The 14531-nt window shown below is 33.8% G+C and overlaps 1 protein-coding gene across 1 annotated transcript in view; it reads left to right on the plus strand.

Annotated features, from left to right (window-relative positions):
* Window positions 1-14531, plus strand: part of EYS (eyes shut homolog) — a 1577782-nt gene that overhangs the window by 946042 nt on the left and 617209 nt on the right. The window contains 1 exon segment of the mRNA XM_027604057.2: window positions 2138-2226. Coding sequence (XP_027459858.2) covers window positions 2138-2226 — 89 coding nt within the window.

A 14531-nucleotide genomic window follows, 5' to 3' on the forward strand; every position in this document is an offset into this window, starting at 1 on the left:
TCCATCTTAAGAAAATTTATTAAGATCATGGGCTCTGGAGCTAGACTTAGAGTTTTGAGTCCAGCTCTGCCACTTAGGAGCTTTGAGACCTTGCAAGTCACTTAAGCACTTTGTGCTTAAATTTACTCACTTGTAAAATGAGGGTAATAAAGATTGTTGTGAGGTTTAAATTAGTAAATGAACAAATGTTGTGAAGTAAATTGAGTACAATGAGTAAATAAAGTAAATGCATATAAACACATAGAAAGATGTCTGGGACATATTAATCAAATGTGAAGTTTAGGTATTTTCTCTCTGCATCTCACAAAAATCTTCCTTCTCACAGAGTTTGGTATTATACATGCTCTTGGAACTTTTTTAAGAATGGTAGATAAGGAATTTTTCCTTTGTTGTGTAAATCCAAAATTCATGTTCTTTCCACTCACATCACTGCTTCCTTGGAATGATTTAAAGGAAATTTCAGTGTTACCCTATCTTCATGATTTAAAGATTTTCCTTGTTCTATTATGATTTGCAAGACTATGCTCCAATTTCTTCATCTATTTTAAAAGTATAATCATATGTGGAATGCATTTACATTACAATTTTCACAAAAAGACATTTATGGTTGAACTTTTACAATGATCATAACTTAAGACCTATTCTAGAAATGTAGAATTATTAGTGAAATGTTTTTATTTTTTTAGGAAATTTAAGTTTTAGGAAAGTTTAATAATATGAAACTTAATTTTTATTTTAATTTAAAAAAATTTTTTGAAACAATTTTTAAAAACATTTTATTGGCTCTTTCTAATAACAAGTAAGTAAGTACATAGATAACATACATTGTTGGGAACACCAGTTCCCAGACTTATAGCTGTATCACAAATCACTGCCTTCCTGGAGAGGGGTGAACCACTTCACCTCAGTTTCCACTTCATAGATTTTTGTTTGTTTCTTTTTTAATTTTGTTTTGTAAGGAAGCAATCAGTCATTACTTATAAGGTGTTTTAAAAAATCTGTGATGCAGAGTAATCACTCAGTAAATAGTAGTTACTTTGTATATATATATATATATATATATATATATATATATATCTCAATATATCGTAAATATATATATCATAAAGGAGCTATTTATAATAAAAGAAAAATTCAAGTAAGAATAATAGAATTGTCCATTAAATATTTTATATATGCTTAACTTTGACAGCCCTGAAGATAATAGGGAATTAATAAGACTTAGTAGTACCTGAACAAACATTTTCTGATATATTTGAACAAATTAAGGAGACTAACCTCCTTACACATGCACACACACACACACACACACACACACACACACACACACACACAGTTGGTCACTACATTATCATTTAAGTTTAGAAAACTATCTTCACTAACAATGTAGAACCCCAAATATATATAAGAAGCAGCTAAATCATTATTTGTGCTATTAAGAATATTAAATGTTCTGTCTGGTCACATCGGTTGAATTGTGTCATATAACTAATATACATGCAGGCATAGGCTGTTAAGCGGGTGAATAGACCACTGCAGCCCACCCTGTGGAATGCCCAGGGGGTCCTGTTATAGACATGATCTGCCCCCTTTTAAAATCTAACTCAGTTGGCTCAATTAGTAGTAATCTGACAAAGACCCCCCCCCTCCATCCAAGCCTCAGGAAGCTTAGAATAAATGGTTAACTTCCATAATCTTTCAGGTTCCTTTCCTTGGAAATTAATATCACCCTCTAGATTGTATTCACTGGTCTTCATGTTGCTCAGTTGGTAATATCTAAAGAAACTTGCCAATAATACTCACCTTCTGCTAGCAGAAAAAGCTGTCTTTCTCAAACATGTTCCCCAGAATACTGGTATAGAAACCAGAATGTGTGTGTGTGTGTGTGTGTGTGTGTGTGTGTGCGCGCACACACATGCATACACATGTATGATGCTTGTATGTGTATATAATACACATTTATGTATTTTAATTCTACCCTTTATTGGTTGTATACCTTGCACTATCACTTCTCTAAGTTTCAGACTCCTTGTCTCCAAAGCAATATAAAAATCATTAGTAAATTCTAAGTCCAATACAAATGTAAGGTGTTAATTTCATAGTGAAAAACTGAAGAAAACCTTTTTTTCTCTTATAGTATGACTTTTTCTGTGCTAGTGAAGCAAAATTGAGAAGCATTCACACTATTAAAGTAGATGATGGACAGAAATCTACACTGCTCCTCAGGTAATATATGCCTATTTTTTTTTTACACTTAATATAAGTAACAAAGACTGTTCCTCTGGATATTGTTTTTGCCTTTTAAAGTCGAGGTTATTGTGATTAGTATTCACATGCGCTTGGATGCAAATTAATGTTTAGCAGGCCATCCTGTCTTTTCTCTATGTCCTAAAATAGTACTGAGGAAAGAATGTTATAGGGGTTATATTATCAATGAAGTTATATAAGCAGCTTTACAAAGAAGCCATGAAAGATTCATATTATTTTCAAATTAGAGAAATCATAAAAAACAAAGTGGTATTTCTTTTAATAAGCAAAGTTAAACATGTTCACTGTGGAAAATTTGGAACATTCAGAAAAACATAAAGAAGAAAATTAAAATGATTCATTATACCACAGTCAAGGTAGAATAATGAACATATGTTTTATTATATTCCCAAAAGCTGTGATTGAAGGTGACTCTATCCCCAAGCCTTCACCAACATCAGGTATCATTTTGCCAATCTGAATAAGTGAAAATGACATTTTTCCCTTAATTTTCCTTCTTTGATTTATTGTAAGGCTTAATTTTTAATATAGAATTAATGCCTTTATATTATGCATTTTGCCTCCCTACACTATTTTTTAAATTAAATGGTGCTTTAAAACACATACCACAGTCCTAATCCAGTACGTAGACTAAAATTAGTTATTTGGTTGTGACAATAGGTTATTATTTAGTGATAATAATTATATATTTAAAACCAATAAAGAGGAAAGCAGAGACCAAAACAGAGACTGGGAAAGAAGTTATTTGAGAGTTTTTAAGGATATTCTACCCTCCTTCAGTCAGAACTTCCCAAATTCTATCTTCTGGAAGAATTTCATATTTTTGTGGAAAACTGGCCTAAAAACAATCTACTCTCAACTAAATTGAGGAAAGGCTACATCACACAGACCTTCTTTGCTCAAAATGCACAGGACCTTTTTAATATCTCTAAGATGCTATTTAATAAAGTGTCATTATCTTTGCTTAACTCAAAATATGAGCACAGAATCCTTTAATATTTTTCTTTAGCATTTTAACCTCTTGAGTAACTAATGTTGGGGACCCTGCACTTTGGGAAATGCCATTTTAGCCAAGGTAACAATTTTCCTGGACAGAGACTACCATTATCTAGAGGGGAAGCAGGTGTATGAGTATTAGGGCAGCAGTAAAAATAAATTATGAAAGATATTTTGCCCCATCAAAGAGAGACAGATAAGAAGTGACATAAGAAAAGAAGGGTACACCAGAAGAACCTTTCCTGGCCTGCAATATGGTGAAAAAGTGATAAAAAAAAATCATTGAGAACACAGTAATCATACTTAAAGTTGATTAAGTACCAATTATGTGTCAGGTAGTAATTTTATTACATATATGAATTTATTTGTTGTTAACAATTCTGATTATTATCTACATCTCCCAGATGCAAAACTGAGACATAGATTAAATACAGAAAAGGACATAGTTAAAAAAAATGGCACAGTTCTAAGGCTGCTCTTACTCCAAACCTATGAATAAGTTTTAAAGCATAGACCCTATGGACCCATGCTATAGAAACATAATATAATCTGATCTCTTAACCCTAAAAGAACTGCTATATATTTAAGATAAGAATTATAATTGACCTGCCCAATAAAAGACTATCAGTAGTAAGAAATATTAATTAGCACACATTAAGCAACTACCATGTGCCAGATGCTTTATAAGTAGGTAACTGTATGTAATCATAGTAAGATTCATAAAGCTCATTATATTGATTTGATCAGGCTGCCATAACAAATACCACAGATTGGGTTGCTTAAACAACAGACATTTATTTTCTCATAACTCTGGAGCCTGGAAGTGTGAGGTCAGTGTATCAGCAGGGTTGGTCCTTTAGAGACCTCTCTCCTTCACTTGTAGATGGTGACACTACACAGGAAGACACTCCCTGTGTCTTCACATCATATTCTTTTGTGTATATCTGTGTCCTAATTTCCTCTTCTTATATCAGTCATGTTGGATTATAGCCCAACCTAATGATCTCATTTTCACTTACTACCTCTTTAGACACCTGTCTTCAAATATAGTCACATTCTTAAGCTCTGGGGGTTAGGACTTCAACATATGAAGTTTGTTGCGGGCCAGAATTCAGTCCATAATACTCATTTTGCACATTTGAAAGCTAAGGCTCAAGAAGGTAGGCATCTTCCTCAAGATACATTGTTAGTCAGTAGGAAATGTTAAAAAAAAAAAAAATTCAACCGAGTAAATTCGGAGATCCGATTGGCCTTATTAAATGATTCTTGAATAAGGTATCATCCCATCTAGCAAGAAGAGGGGTTTTCTGCTGAGCTAAACAAAATAAAGGGTTTTCAAGGCTGAGAGAGGACATTAAAAAAGGGGAATTTATTAGCAAGGAATACATTGTTTAAGCAAGGTTACCCTCCAAAGGAGAATAGAAAGGGTCTATCCATAAATTTCCTAGTATTGACCAGGAAATTCCATGTTGACTGGTCAAATGTTACACTCCTAGAATGTGAAAACTGCAGTTAGGTTAGGTATTAACTCTTGCTCTCTTGACTTGGCCTAAATGACTCCATTTTGAGCCTGTGGTTCTCTTTTTAACAGAAGGCAAGATTAGAATCACAATCTGCCTCCTAACCTGATTTTTTTTTCTGTTATAACACATCCAGCCTGTGTTTTAATAGTGACAACATACTACTGAAAATCTTTAAAGAAAACATTAAATGTAAAACATTTAAAAATTTCCAGAATACCTGTTTTTCACTAGCCTCATCACAGGCTACTTTGAGGATCTTTAACAACTAAAAAATCACTTTCTTTTATGTTATAGAACTTTTTTTTTTTGCAATTTGCATACAATTTGTTGCTTTTAATTTTTATCAAAAAGTAGTTGATTGAAAATATCTGGTCTAAATTCAGAAATATTTCTTCACAAGTTTTTGATTTACTTGAAGTAATGGGAAATTTATACAAATATGCTTTCATCTATGATTATCATCTATAAAGAACAAGAGTGGGGCTCCATATACTTTTAGAGGTAAAAAGGAAAAATATATCTTCAATTTTAAGTTTAACTCAATTCAAGAATGCTGTCACCATAATTTCTTTGACCATTAACATACTGTTAAAGATAAATGGTATGCACACATTTCACTCCCAGCCGTACACTCTTTCATCTCATTTCTGTTAAATGACATCACCCTTAAAAGTGAATATAGGAAAAGCATTTTTCCTCACAGCTCTTATGGAACTATAGGAAAAAGAAGAGCAAGGTTGCACTCAGCCCATGATGAAGTGCTCTCAGAAAGAGTGAAACAAATATCCTCCATGAAAAAGTAACTGAGCTCATTCTTTTTTAGAGGAAGGGAAGACAAGATGTTTTGCAGAGCAGCATGGTCCTTTTAAAAAAGAAATGTGTGATTGCCTAACAAAAGCAGGAAGGAAAATATGGAATGCTTCAATCAGGTGAAATATACACTGGCATAATAAAGATACTAAAAAGCACATATACTAGAAACTATTTTAGTGAGAAATTAGCTACAGCTGTTGCTCGTATTTTAATGAAAGAAAGGAAAGTGAAAATGGGACCAGGTAGAATGTTAGGCTGATGAACAACAGCATGTAGTATATCCAGAGGAAAAACAAACACAGGTATACATTTGTTATACATATGTGTACCATACATATGTATAACAATATATATGTATATATATACATATATATATGTATGGTATACATAGTCCACTCTTGAATACCATAGGTGTATTTAAGCATGAGGTGCTGACAGAACCTAAAATAGTGGTGCATATATTCTCTGGCAAACCCAGATCTTGAGAGTGTGATGTTACATTTTATCCATGTCTGTTGGTGTATTTATCATAATTATGCATGTGTTTTATATTAATTGTTATATACCATGTGTTACTTGTATTATAAATATCATTGCATATCTTACATGATCATATCATTATATATCATGATATAGTTATAAATATATTATAGTGTTGTAATAATAGAACTTATATTTAACATACATTATGGGACTTTTTTTTACCTATTTCAAGTCCTTCTTAATATCTACCTTCATTCTTGGAGAGAGGTAGGATTTGGAATTCAAAGACAGAAATAAATTAGGCTCTTCTGACCTCTTCAAGTATGGGCCTTCAAAGTTTTTTGTTTTTCTTTTTACGTACCTACCAATTAAAAACACATCTCTGCCTTTAAAAAACAACAACAACAAAATTCTTCATTTCCTGTCTTAGTCTTACACTCTTAGTGTACATCCTGATTTGTAAGTAAATTGCGTAAACTCTACCAGTTCTCCTGGAGCTCTCTCATGGAGAATTTGTTGGTTTGGCACTTTGATTTGAGGTAGGCAGCTCCTGTACTGAGAATTTTACCATTCTAAATAAAACAGGACAAATGAAAAAAATCTTCAGTTACCTTTGAATTATTTACCAGCTACTATTTATGTTTAGCCATGTGGACATACAATAAATTATAGTGAGTTTTGAAAAAAAGCATAGTGGATTTAAGAATAGTGAATGAGACTTAAGAAGACTGACATGTACCAGTGAAACCCACACATTAACAAATGTTTTTTCAACTGGATACAAAGCCTTCACCATACTAACATTGTTTCTCTTAGATGATGATAGAAGGATGCTCCTTAATAAGTTATAGTATCAAAGGAGGAAAGGAAGAAATAATGTATATTTGAAACCATTTAGGTAAGAAAGAGTGAGGATGAGGTCTGCAAATGCAGAGGCAGTCAGATTGTATAGGTCATCAACTGCCACAGTTAAGAACTGTGAACTACATCATATGCAATGGAGACTGAATGGAGCATTTTTAAGTAAGGGACGCAAATAGTATGATCAAAGAAGTACTCACTTTTCTTAATATAGTATGCTAAGCTACAGTACACAATAGACTCTAAGTTTCTGCACCTCTCCAGATCCACTCTATAGTTTCTTCCCCTCTTCTCTGGTCCTTCAAAACTGACCAAATTACATTATGGGTTCTGTAATGTTTTGAATTGTGTTCCTACAGAATTTATGTTTTGATGTCTTAACTTCCAGTATCTCAGAATGTGACCTTATTTGAAGATAGAGTCTTTAAAGAGGTAATGAAGTTAAACTGAGGTCATTAGATTGGGCCCTAATCCAATATGACCAGTATCCTCATGAAAAGGAGAACTTAGGACACACAGAGAAAGACACACACACAGAGGGAAGACAATGTAAAAACACAAGAAGGCTGCTCTGTACAGCCAAGGAGAGAGACCTGGAATAGAGCCTTCCCTCACAGCTCTCAGAAGGAACCATCCCTGCTGACACCTTGATCTTGGACTTCCAAGACTGCAAAGTTGTTAAGCAATACATTTCATTTATTTTAGCCACCTGGTTTGTACATCTTTGTTGAGGGAGGTCCAGCCAACTAATACAAGCTCCCTTGTCCTCCAACTTCCTGTAGGGTTCAGCCAGTGGGGAACACTGGCCGGTAATTTGAGAAGCAAGCAATTAATGTCAGGTTATATATTCCCTTGGCCTTGTGTGTTGTCCCAGGGGCTGGTTCTTTCTCTCTAGTGAAGGTCTCAGCTCCTGGCAGATGACTTTCTCTTCCAAGTTCTGATAACTCTTTTCTTCCTGGTAGCCTTTAGATATAGAAATGGTGTCAGAGTAACTATATTGTGGTCCTGGAATACAGTACTATCCCATGTGGCTTTCCTACCCCTTGAGCACATCTTTGTAGAGTTAATTTATTCAACCTTGTTCAACTTATATTACTTTCAGTGTGATGTGTGTTTTTGGCTGAATACATGAGTCTCCTCCAGTTAATATGGCAGAAAATGGGTGGATGGTTTAATGGAAACAGACCTAGAAGTAGCATGTCTCACATCTGTTGGCTAGAATTCACTCATGTGAACACACCTAATGTCAAAGTGAACTGCAGAAGGTTTTCTAACTTTGCATCTAGGAAGAAATTAACTAAAACAATGTAGAATAGACAAGATGAGAATTATTTCTACAAGAGGAAGATAACAGTTTACCTTTAGAGATAAAGACAAAAAATAATCAGTAAACAAAGTCTATAACACTTAATAGTTTAATTTGAACCATGGTATTTATATTTCTTTTATCTTGTCTCTAAGTGGGTCACTGGACTGCTTATAAGAAGAAAATAGAAATATATATATATTGTTTATTCAGTAATTATAACTTGCTTGAAAATGCATATAATATCAAATTACCTGTTGTAAATAATTGCTTCATTCCACTGTTTCTATGTCTGAAATTATCCCAATAGATAACTTTCTTACCTAAAGTGTGAGTGTACAATGCCTGCCTATGAGTGATAAATAATTTCATCTTTACACTATAAACCTTGAACTTTTTAATCTGTTTGGTAGAAAATATAAAAATGCAGCAGATTATGCATTCAAAACATAGAACAGTCCAAAAGAAATAACATATTTATGTATATGTGTGTGTGGGTGTGTGTGTGTATAAACAGACATCATTCATATATATATACACACATATATATGCATGTATAAACAGACATCATTCATATGTGTGTGTATATACACACACACACACATATATGAACCAGGACAATTAGAACATTGTTACCACAGTAAGCATCAAAGTTTTGCACTCCTTTTGAAGACATTAATAATAAAGCCAGGGACTTGACATGTGTCAACCAGAGCAGGATTGCTTTGGCATAGAGCACTGGAAAATCAGTGAGGTGGAAAAGGAAAGAAATAAACCATTTAACCACTTTCCAAAAAGTAAACATTTTTTTCTCTAATGAAATGTGTACATTATTTCATTAATCTTTTCATTAACCACTGTCAGTAGTGTCAAGAAAAATATGCCAATGGAATAATTATTTTACTTCAACTTGAATAAAATAAGAAAGAACAATTGATTTTGATTCTAAAACTATATAGACACAGCAAAATGTCTCTCTAACATAAACCCACTTTTCTTTTTCCTAATGGCATATATTCATTCAATGCAAAATATAGTAAATAAGAGTGAATTTTTATCATTTAACTTTGGAAATGAGAATTTTAAAGTATAATCTACAAGGGCCAGTTAATCAGTTTTAACCCAATTTATTATACAAATACTTCCATAAATTTAGTACCAATTACCTTTTAGAAACTATTTTAAAATATAAGTTAATAATTATACTCTTAAAAGTGGGACATTTCCCGTCATTATATTTGAACATCTGAAAACGCATTACCTATTACAAAATTACTGAAATTAATCTCAGAAAAATTTTACTATTATTCATACTGTTAGTCAAAGCAGAGGAACACAGAGCTAGTTTTAGTTGTACTTAATATATGCATTAAACATCAGAGTTTTTGTTTGTTTTTCTTAAATAAGACATTAGTCATGACTCTGTGGAAATTAAAGCTGAAACCATGCAGCTGATGCTCAGCCTGGGGGTCACTTGAACCTTCAGAGTTTGGGGGATATTTTAGGTGGGGTTATCAGTAGGAAGTGCATAAATTACTATAAGCAGCACATAGCAGCTACATGCATGTGCATTTATGAGGAAGTTATTACATCTAGGTATTTTACCACACATCCAGGGTATAAAAATTCAAAGTACACAAAAACAGAAGCCTGAGTCATTCTATTTTAGAAAAAGTATTTCAAAATAATTTTCTGAATCCATTTTTTAAACAAGATAATATCATAGGCTAGAAAGAGACAAGATTATAAAGTAGAGGTGGCTTCTTTCTTCCAAACACATGCTGTTAGGAAGTAAGAAGTAATGGCTGGAATCATGACAATTCAGTGGCAACTTCTGAGGCATCCAAATGCATGTCCTACAGAGGCCTAACTACCTATGGAAACAAAGGCTAGCATAAATGCAGATTTTAACAGGTAATGGTTGATTACCCACGTTCTTTAATTTGACCTGAAATCTGCCTTGTTTTAGATGCCGATTTGTGCTCGCCCCTGATAAGAGAGAGACTCTGATATAAATGCCTTTGAGTTAAAAATTCTGAGTACTTGAATCTTTCTACTGCTTAATATATAGCTTAACTCATATCCTATCTGTCTGGCTTCTTCATTTTCTTCTTAGCTTTGCCAAAAGGTGAACTTTGTCTCCTATACTATATAATAGTATATATATATAAACATACTGAAAACAAGTGAAAGTGGCTAATTTTTAATTTTAGTATTACATGTGAGAAAACAGAGACTAAAGAAAAGTCTTGCCAAAATAGATAAAACAAGGTTATACCAGTCATGATTTTGTAAAACCTTTCTGTTAAACATTTAAATGTAAATGTAAAACTAAACAAATATTAGTGTTAAGAGAAACTTGTAATATTGAAGACAGTAGTTGAATGATAAATTTTAATTCTTATGAACTTGAAGTTTTATGATTCATTTTAGTGTATTTTGAAATACTAAATATATGGTACTCTAAATCTTTACATTTCCCTTTCTCTTTTTCTCTTTCTTCCTTTCCTTTCCCTTTCCCTTTTCCCTTGTTCGTTTTTCCTTTCCTTTCCTTTCCTTTCCTTTCCTTTCCTTTCCTTTCCTTTTTCCTTTTTCCTTTCCTTTCCTTTACTTTTTCCTTTCCTTTCCTTTCCTTTTTCCTTTCCTTTCCTTTCCTTTCCTTTCCTTTCCTTTCCTTTCCTTTCCTTTCCTTTCCTTTTTTTTCCCTTTCCCTTTCTTTCCCACCACAGCATAATTGACTTATCAAATCAAAATGTCAGAAAAGTCACATGTTGAGAATCAGTTGTATGGTGGGAGGTGAACTCACTTTTGAGAAACATATTTAAGATATCATTATTACTATTTCTGAACATTAACACTAAATTCAACTCCCAAAAATATTTTTAGATTCCTTTCATAGTAAGTTGCTTCTATTAATGGAAAGTGATTTTGTAGAGAGGGATTCCAAAGCTAGATGCATTGCTTTAATGTAGATTCTCATTGTATGTTCATTGGAATGAATTCAGAATCAAAAGCCAAGTCTATATATTTGCTTTTTTAAGTTGTATATTATTAGTTTTAAAATATGTAACATTTTTCTGTTGATATCAAACTTTTTCAAAAAGGATAGCCAAATTTCTTTTCTTTTTTTTTTTTAAGATTTTATTTATTTATTCGACGGAGAGAGACACAGCGAGAGAGGGAACACAAGCAGGGGGAGTGGGAGAGGGAGAAGCAGGCTTCCTGCAGGGGGAGTGGGAGAGGGAGAAGCAGGCTTCCAGCTGAGCAGGGAGCCCGCCCAATGTGGGGCTCGATCCAGGCTCCTGGGATCATGACCTGAGCCGAAGGCAGACGCTTAACTACTGAGCCACCCAGGCACCCTACCAAATATCTTTTCTAGTTTGGTCTTTTTTATAACCAGAAAATATTTAAAAGATAGCAGGCTTCAAGTTAAATAGATGTAACAATAGCAAAGTTTCAAAGCATTCTAACTGGAAAGTGTGGCATACTTCCAAAAGGGTCTTCACAGTTCATTTACTAGAATCCACATGTCATGATGTGGTATATGTGTATCATTTAGATTGTACACATGAAATCTCTCTTCAAGTTGGCATTCTCTAAAGTTGTCAGTTATCTGCAACTTTGGCTTACTCTCTGTATGACCGTACTTTAATTGTTAAAGCCTCATTGATCACCACATGTTGTTAGAAATGAATACATTAAGACTGCATCCTTAGATTGAATAGTAGAAAAGTTCTAGAGACCATTGAAATGTTAATTCATTGATAATCATGTTGCATGTGTTTATGGGAACAAATCATTAATGATTAATTATTATGCTTCTGTGAAGAAATACTATGCTAATTTGTTTTCCCAAATTTAAGCTAAAGAGTCTTAGTTTTTTTAGAAAAAGATTAAGCTTTTGCAAGATTTTAATAAAATATTTGAAATAGCACAATGATAAAGTGTGAAATGATTTCTTATAATTGATCAAATTAGAACAAATTAGTGATAGCAGTTCTCTAATTATAAAAACAAAATAACTAAATTCTAGAAAGGCCAGACTTAAGCATAGCTGGAGACTTTCATTTAACTGTGGGTAGCCAATGCTTGCTTATAGGGGAAGTGGGGAAAGTATGAGAGAATGCCCCAAGTCAGAAGGAAAGAGTTCAAGAGGAATAGTGTATCCCTCTTACTACCTGGAGGACTTGACCTACTTCTGTCCAGAGGCACATCCTCCATTTGTACCTTTCTCTCCTACCTTTCTTTCTTAGATTATTCATCTAATGCTCATGGGATTTCAGTTTTGTTAACTGCCATTTATTCTTCAATTCAATCCAATCTGGCTTCCATGGTTCCACAACCAACACAGCTTTTATTAATATCACCTTAATTAGGGAGTTTTATCATGCACTGATAGTCTTATTTCATTACTCCAAGACAACATGTATAAAGAGGTACAATTCATGCAAAGCAAGACAGTGGTCACCCTATATGACCATCATGTTGAAAAAAAACAATAGACTTTTGTGTCTTCATTACACTAAGCATTTCAGTGAAAGTGCTCTGTCTTCTTGAAATCTTTTTCCCTTTCTGCTTTGAAAAGAGTAAATTTTTGATATTCCTCCTATATCAATAGCCAGTTTTTCTTTTTCATCTTAGACCTGACCCAGCTTAGACCTTTCTTAAGAATTCCACACTCACATCTCCAAACCCACCTATTATCTTCTCTTTTAAGCCTCACCCATATATTAAACTTAACACATCTAAAATAAAATTTCTAGTCCCCTACCAACCCACCTATCTATGCCCCTCTCCCACACACCTCTCCGCATGGCCTCTCCTATCAACTGTCATCTACTTATGTACAGAGAGTCATCATTGACCCCTCCCATTTCTTTATTCTTTACCTCTAAGCCCTATCAGAAAATCCTTTCCAAAATTTCATCTTCCATCCACCATTTCCGTCTCCTCTGAAACTATCCTGGTCCCAGTACCCACCACTTTTTATCTGGACTATTGCAGTTCTCTGTTGCCTGCTTCTAAATATTGCTCATACATTGGTCAGGGTAGATTTAAAGTGTACTTCATCAAGTCACCTCTCTGTTTAAAGGTTCTTCAGTGGCTCACCTTTACTTTGAGAGTAAAGTACAGACTCCTCGCCACTGCCAACAAGCAGTGGGCTTGCACATTTGGGCTCTTGCCTGTTTTCCTCTACCTTTCCTAACACCTGCCTTCCTTTCCTGTCAATGTTACATTCTCTTTGATGCCTTATCACTGCTGGAACTCTCTCAAAAGCTTTTCTACGTTATGGCCTTCAATCTTTCTGTTCCTTCCAACTGGAATAGTGTATCTTCCTCCTGAATGTTTTCCTTCTCCCCTGTCCTCATGTTCTCTCTCCCATGCGTTCTTCTCATTACTCAAGTTACAGATTAATAGTCATCTCTTTAAGTAAACCCTTCTAAACTGTCTAAGGCTTTTCTACTCAAGTATTATCTGCCATAGCACCCATTTTTATTGTATAGTTGTTTTACACATTGATTTTCTGTATCCGTAACTAGACTGTAAGGTTCATAAGTTCAGGGACTTGTCTGTCTTACTCTCTATTGAATATCTCCCTGGCACCCAGCACAGTAACTAGACCATACGTAGTCAGTTAATACATAATATTAAATAAGGAATGAAAGGCATTATTGAAACTTGATTTCAGATCTCAAAGGTTGCCGTTCGTTGAAGAGCAGAGAAAATTACCAAGGAAAGGAAGGAAATCGTAGAGTGAGCCATATCTCTTGTCTTAGGAAGAAGCAGGGTTTATGGTGAGATAAAGTAGAAGTCTTCTGGAGCTGCCACAGAAATCAGAAGTCCTAGCTGGGTAGGATCCCCAGGCTTTCTAGTTACCTAGATCCACTCCTCAGTTTTTTCTCTAGAGTTAACATGAGTTTGTTTGCCTGTTTACACTAGTCTGGATAACTGTCTGACACAATATTGGCATATATGGTACATAAATAATATATACATTAAATACTAAAATGTCAATACTTATATCATCAATATTTTAAATACTATTTTTATCCAGATATCCTAAAACATTTCTTGTTTTTAATCTTTGTAACAAATGTCTTTGAAGTTTATTGGATGTGATTGTATCTGTGTGCATATTTGATTTAGGTTGGAATTACCAAAAATATGGAAACAGACTTGATTTAGCTGAGTTATTATTACTGGGGTTATTTTTTTTTTTAGATTTATTTATTTTTATTTAAAGAGGGGGGAGGGACAGAGGAAGAGAGAGAATCTTAAGC

The sequence above is a fragment of the Zalophus californianus genome, chromosome 7 (assembly GCF_009762305.2).
Source record: "Zalophus californianus isolate mZalCal1 chromosome 7, mZalCal1.pri.v2, whole genome shotgun sequence".
In the NCBI taxonomy this organism is placed as follows: Eukaryota; Metazoa; Chordata; class Mammalia; order Carnivora; family Otariidae; genus Zalophus; species Zalophus californianus.